Source organism: Salvelinus namaycush, unplaced genomic scaffold (genome assembly GCF_016432855.1).
Source record: "Salvelinus namaycush isolate Seneca unplaced genomic scaffold, SaNama_1.0 Scaffold888, whole genome shotgun sequence".
In the NCBI taxonomy this organism is placed as follows: domain Eukaryota; kingdom Metazoa; phylum Chordata; class Actinopteri; order Salmoniformes; family Salmonidae; genus Salvelinus; species Salvelinus namaycush.
Window position 1 is genome coordinate 52,650 of NW_024061628.1, and position 6,955 is coordinate 59,604.

The following is a 6,955-nucleotide window of genomic DNA, read 5'->3' on the forward strand; positions in this document are numbered from 1 at the left end:
TACTGTATGTTAGGAGCATATCTAACTGTTCTCCGCTAGTGGAGGACTGTTGGGTATGCTGCTTTTCTCTCCGCTAGTGGAGGGAGGACTGTTAGATATGCTGCTTCTCTCTCCACTAGTGGAGGACTGTTACATATGCTGCTTCTCTCTCCGCTAGTGGAGGACTGTTACATATGCTGCTTCTCTCTCCGCTAGTGGAGGACTGTTAGATATGCTGCTTCTCTCTCCGCTAGTGGAGGACTGTTAGATATGCTGCTTCTCTCTCCACTAGTGGAGGACTGTTACATATGCTGCTTCTCTCTCCACTAGTGGAGGACTGTTACATATGCTGCTTCTCTCTCCACTAGTGGAGGACTGTTGGATATGCTGCTTCTCTCTCCGCTAGTGGAGGACTGTTACATATGCTGCTTCTCTCTCCGCTAGTGGAGGGAGGACTGTTAGATATGCTGCTTCTCTCTCCACTAGTGGAGGACTGTTGGATATGCTGCTTCTCTCTCCGCTAGTGGAGGACTGTTACATATGCTGCTTCTCTCTCCACTAGTGGAGGACTGTTACATATGCTGCTTCTCTCTCCACTAGTGGAGGACTGTTGGATATGCTGCTTCTCTCTCCGCTAGTGGAGGACTGTTGGATATGCTGCTTCTCTCTCCGCTAGTGGAGGACTGTTACATATGCTGCTTCTCTCTCCACTAGTGGAGGACTGTTACATATGCTGCTTCTCTCTCCGCTAGTGGAGGACTGTTACATATGCTGCTTCTCTCTCCACTAGTGGAGGACTGTTAGATATGCTGCTTCTCTCTCCGCTAGTGGAGGACTGTTAGATGTGCTGCTTCTCTCTCCGCTAGTGGAGGACTGTTGGATATGCTGCTTCTCTCTCCACTAGTGGAGGACTGTTGGATATGCTGCTTCTCTCTCCGCTAGTGGAGGACTGTTAGATATGCTGCTTTTCTCTCCGCTAGTGGAGGACTGTTAGATATGCTGCTTCTCTCTCCGCTAGTGGAGGACTGTTACATATGCTGCTTCTCTCTCCGCTAGTGGAGGACTGTTACATATGCTGTTTCTCTCTCCGCTAGTGGAGGACTGTTACATATGCTGCTTCTCTCTCCACTAGTGGAGGACTGTTACATATGCTGCTTCTCTCTCCACTAGTGGAGGACTGTTGGATATGCTGCTTCTCTCTCCGCTAGTGGAGGACTGTTACATATGCTGCTTCTCTCTCCACTAGTGGAGGACTGTTGGATATGCTGCTTCTCTCTCCGCTAGTGGAGGACTGTTACATATGCTGCTTCTCTCTCCACTAGTGGAGGACTGTTACATATGCTGCTTCTTTCTCCACTAGTGGAGGACTGTTGGATATGCTGCTTCTCTCTCCGCTAGTGGAGGACTGTTACATATGCTGCTTCTCTCTCCACTAGTGAAGGACTGTTAGATATGCTGCTTCTCTCTCCGCTAGTGGAGGACTGTTAGATGTGCTGCTTCTCTCTCCGCTAGTGGAGGACTGTTGGATATGCTGCTTCTCTCTCCACTAGTGGAGGACTGTTGGATATGCTGCTTCTCTCTCCGCTAGTGGAGGACTGTTAGATATGCTGCTTCTCTCTCCGCTAGTGGAGGACTGTTAGATATGCTGCTTCTCTCTCCGCTAGTGGAGGACTGTTAGATATGCTGCTTCTCTCTCCGCTAGTGGAGGACTGTTAGATATGCTGCTTCTCTCTCCGCTAGTGGAGGACTGTTAGATATGCTGCTTCTCTCTCCGCTAGTGGAGGACTGTTGGATATTCTGCTTCTCTCTCCGCTAGTGGAGGACTGTTGGATATGCTGCTTCTCTCTCCGCTAGTGGAGGACTGTTGGATATGCTGCTTCTCTCTCCGCTAGTGGAGGACTGTTGGATATGCTGCTTCTCTCTCCGCTAATGGAGGACTGTTGGATATGCTGCTTCTCTCTCCGCTAGTGGAGGACTGTTGGATATGCTGCTTCTCTCTCTGCTAGTGGAGGACTGTTAGATATGCTGCTTCTCTCTCTGCTAGTGGAGGACTGTTAGATATGCTGCTTCTCTCTCTGCTAGTGGAGGACTGTTAGATATGCTGCTTCTCTCTCTGCTAGTGGAGGACTGTTAGATATGCTGCTTCTCTCTCTGCTAGTGGAGGACTGTTGGATATGCTGCTTCTCTCTCCGCTAGTGGAGGACTGTTGGATATGCTGCTTCTCTCTCCGCTAGTGGAGGACTGTTGGATATGCTGCTTCTCTCTCCGCTAGTGGAGGACTGTTAGATATGCTGCTTCTCTCTCCGCTAGTGGAGAACTGTTAGATATGCTGCTTCTCTCTCCGCTAGTGGAGGACTGTTAGATGTGCTGCTTCTCTCTCCGCTAGTGGAGGACTGTTGGATATGCTGCTTCTCTCTCCGCTAGTGGAGGACTGTTAGATATGCTGCTTCTCTCTCCGCTAGTGGAGGACTGTTGGATATGCTGCTTCTCTCTCCGCTAGTGGAGGACTGTTGGATATGCTGCTTCTCTCTCCGCTAGTGGAGGGAGGACTGTTAGATATGCTGCTTCTCTCTCCGCTAGTGGAGGGAGGACTGTTAGATATGCTGCTTCTCTCTCCGCTAGTGGAGGGAGGACTGTTGGATATGCTGCTTCTCTCTCCGCTAGTGGAGGGAGGACTGTTGGATATGCTGCTTCTCTCTCCGCTAGTGGAGGACTGTTGGATATGCTGCTTCTCTCTCCGCTAGTGGAGGGAGGACTGTTAGATATGCTGCTTCTCTCTCCGCTAGTGGAGGGAGGACTGTTAGATATGCTGCTTCTCTCTCCGCTAGTGGAGGGAGGACTGTTAGATATGCTGCTTCTCTCTCCACTAGTGGAGGACTGTTAGATATGCTGCTTCTCTCTCCGCTAGTGGAGAACTGTTAGATTAGGGTGCGTCTCCTCAATTCACTAAGGCCCTTCGACACCGTACTGCTCATGTCTGGCCCCATGTTGTTATGCCCAGAACCAGCCAGCCTTGACTGGAGGCTCTAGTGTGTGTCAGAGTCAAGTCCACATTGTACTCTTCTGACTCCCTTTTTCTCCTTAATTAGCATTGTTGGGCCTCTCTCGTTCTCTCTCTCTCTCTCTCTCGCTCTCTCTCGCTCTCTCTCTCTCTCTCTCTCTCGCTCTCTCTCTCGCTCTCTCTCTCGCTCTCTCTCTCTCTCGCTCTCTCTCTCGCTCTCTCTCTCGCTCTCTCTCTCTCGCTCGCTCGCTCGCTCTCGGTTGTTGTTCCTGGTACTGCTCCCAGCTATGTTATTACAAAGTATCAGACACCAAAACAAGTAATAAAGGTGGCTCTACATTATGTTGCTTTATCACCTTGTAATCGTTGTGGAATATTGATGATCTATCCATCTTTCTTGTCTCTCCATCTCTCCTCCAGGCCCACAGTTATTTAGACTATCTATCAACCATCCAGCTCTTCTCTCCATCCGTCTCTCTTTCTCTCAGACTAACAGCATTGTATTTTACTGTGTCTGATCGTTATTGTGGAATGTTGATGCTTAATCTCTTTTCCTCTATCCTTCTCTCCCTTTCCTTCTGTCTCTCTCTCCCTTTCCTTCTGTCTCTCTCTCCCTTTCCTTTTCTCTCTCTCCCTTTCCTTCTGTCTCTCTCTCCCTTTCCTTCTGTCTCTCTCTCCCTTTCCTTCTGTCTCTCTCTCCCTTTCCTTCTGTCTCTCTCTCCCTTTCCTTCTGTCTCTCTCTCCCTTTCCTTCTGTCTCTCTCTCCCTTTCCTTCTGTCTCTCTCTCCCTTTCCTTCTGTCTCTCTCTCCCTTTCCTTCTGTCTCTCTCTCCCTTTCCTTCTGTCTCTCTCTCCCTTTCCTTCTGTCTCTCTCTCCCTTTCCTTCTGTCTCTCCCTTTCCTTCTGTCTCTCTCTTTCCTTCTGTCTCTCTCTTTCCTTCTGTCTCTCTCTCTCTTTCCTTCTGTCTCTCTCTCTCTTTCCTTCTGTCTCTCTCTCTCTTTCCTTCTGTCTCTCTCTCTCCCTCTTCTTCTGTCTCTCTCTCTCCCTCTTCTTCTGTCTCTCTCTCTCCCTCTTCTTCTGTCTCTCCCTTTCCTTCTGTCTCAGGTTGACGGGAGGGGATCTGTCCATCCAGGTGAATCTGAATGACTACCTGGATATCTACTGCCCCCACTACCCTCACCCGTCTCCCCCCAGTGAGGAGGCCTACCCCCAGGCCCCACCAGACAGCCTGGCCCTGTACCTGGTGGCTGAGGGGGGGTTCAGGGGCTGTGTGGAGACCCAGGGGGCCATCAAGAGGTGGGAGTGTAACAGCCCCCATGCCCCCTTCGGCCCTGTCCGCTTCTCAGAGAAGATCCAGCGCTTCACCCCCTTCTCTCTGGGCTTCGAGTTCCTCCCCGGACACCACTACTACTACAGCTGTGAGTAGATGGGTGTGTGTGTGTGTATAAGTCAATCTGTGTGATAACTTGGGTTTCCTCTTTTCCCACTACTTCCTATTTCTGTCTTCCTCTCTCATTTATCGCCAAACACTGGAGGAGGGAGGGGGGAGCAAGGGAGGCAGAGAAGGTAGAGGGCAGGGAGCGATGTCTACTGTTTGCTGATCTGGTGCTTCTGTCACCAACCAAGGAGGGCCTACAGCAGCACCTAGATATTCTGCACAGATTCTGCCAGACCTGGGCCCTGACAGTAAATCTCAGTAAGACAAAAATAATGGGGGGTTTTTTTTCTAAAAAGGTCCAGTTGCCAGGACCACAAAAACAAATTCCATCTAGACACAATTGCCCTAGAGCACACAAAAAACGATACATACCTCGGCCTAAACATCAGCGCCACAGGTAACTTCCACAAAGCTGTGAACGATCTGCGAGACAAGCCAACAAGGGCCTTCTATGTTATCAAAAGGAACATCCAATTCAACATACTAATTAGGACCTGGCTAAAAATACTTGAATCAGTTATAGAACCCATTGCCCTTTATGGTTGTGAAGTCTGGGGTCCGCTCACCAACCAAGAATTCACAAAATGGGACAAACACCAAATTAAGACTCTGCATGCAGAATTCTGCAAAACTATTGTCCGTAAAACACCAAATAATGCATACAGAGCAGAATTAGGCCAATACCCGCTAATTATCAAAATCCAGGAAAGAGCCGTTAAATTATACAACCACCTAAAAGGAAGCGATTCCCAAACGTTCCATAACAAAGCAATCACCTACAGAGAGATGAACCTGGAGAAGAGTCCCCTAAGCAAGCTGGTCCTAGGGCTCTGTTCACAAACACACCTCACAGAGCCCCAGGACAGCAACACAATTCGACCCAAGCAAATCATGAGAAAACAAAAATATAATTAGTTGACACATTGGAGAGGAGGAGGTTTGTGGCCGTAAAATGAGTTTTACTGTTTTTACAACTTCTGGTCACTGTCCAACCAAAAGAGGGGGAGGGGGGGGGGCGGGAAACAAGAAAAACAGAGGGGAAAAGAAAGGCTTTTAAAGCAGCCGGAGGAAGAGAAGCGTGGAATGAAAGAGGGGAGAGTCTGACAGTACAGGAAGGGAGGAGGAGAGAGAGGGGGGATGAGTGGAATCCACAGGGAGGTAGAAAGGGGGAGCAACAACAGCGAGGGAAAAGGGCGAGGAAAATAATGGATGAGAGACGGAGGGAAAGAATCTTTACATAAATTACTATTGCGGTCTGCTGGACAATGGAGCATTGTCAGGGCATGAGAGACAGACACACACACACACAGCACTGGGCCATTGTGGCTGCGCAGGGCTGGAGAACACAACAATAGCCTCCTCGTGTGTGTATTGTCCACATCAAAGATAACGCTTGAAGTTTGTCCAAACGTCTGGCTGGGTGAAAGGGCCAGGCCATAGGGACAGTATAATGGTTTTAGACTGGGGACACGGCAATAGTATTAGAGCCGCTAATAGTATTAGCTGTTTCAGTCTGTCTCTTATCGTGATCCACACTGACAGCTCACATAGCATCCGCGTCAATCAGCCCAGTGATCTATAGTCACTAGATGGCATTGCTAGAAGGAACAGCATTCTCAGAACTGACGAGCAAGTAGACAAGCTTTTGTTCGGTTACGTTGAGGGTTAAGATTAGAGGTGGCTGTTTGAACTTGAAAGTATAAGTTAGCATCCTCCTTAATATAATATATGCCATTTAGAAGACTCTTATCTGAAGTGACGTAGTCATGTGTACATACATTTTACATCGGGCTGGTCCCGGGAATCAAGCCCACTGTCCTGCAAGCGTCATGCAACTGAGCTCCAGACGACCAGATAGTGACCGTGTTTCTGTCGCTTAACTCTGACACAATCCATTGTGTCAGTCCCATTTGACCCCTGTAGTGGTTGCTGTCTGCTGGAGTTTCCAAATGGAAAACCTTTTCTGTGGTTTCTTTCATACTAACTGAATGCCGTCCAGCTGAGTTCTGCTGGTTGGTGAAGGGTGATGTCATATGGTGACACATTCTAGATTATTGTCAAATGCATGAAGGGTTGAAAATCTCCAACTCCCAACACCTCACACATACCTTTACTGTGACAAGGCAATCTCTCTCTCTCTCTGTCTCTGTCTCTCTCGCTGTCTCGGTCTCTCTCTCTCTCTCTCTCTCTCTCTCTCTCTCTCTCTCTCTCTCTCTCTCTCTCTCTCTCCAGCATTGCCTACAGGGGAAAGCTCCCCGCTGCCCTGCATGAAGCTGCGAGTCACAGTGTGCTGTGAGCCCAGTGAGTAAACTCCTCCTTTTCATCTCTCACTCACTCACTCACTCATAGGCTCTTCTGTATGAAACCAGTATGTAGAGCTCTCTAACGTCTCCCTCCATCTGTTTCCATATTTCCTTCTCTCGGTCTACCAGAGGTAGCTGGGGACGTTCCTGCTCTTCAGCTCACGTTTGATGTTCTCCTCCACCTCATCTTCCTCTTCCTCTAGCTCAAATCAAAATGTTTGTGATGGAGGGCATC

At 49.0% G+C, this 6,955-nt stretch overlaps 1 protein-coding gene across 1 annotated transcript in view; it reads left to right on the forward strand.

Moving 5' to 3' along the window:
• Nucleotides 1-6,718, forward strand: part of si:dkey-246i14.3 (ephrin A4) — a gene marked incomplete at its 3' end in the record, with an annotated part of 54,982 nt that extends 48,264 nt beyond the window's left edge. Inside the window, exons 2-3 of the mRNA XM_038987908.1 lie at nt 4,084-4,397; nt 6,650-6,718. Coding sequence (XP_038843836.1) covers nt 4,084-4,397; nt 6,650-6,718 — 383 coding nt within the window. The remainder of the gene's footprint in view (nt 1-4,083; nt 4,398-6,649) is intronic.
• Between the last annotated feature and the right edge of the window lie 237 nt (nt 6,719-6,955).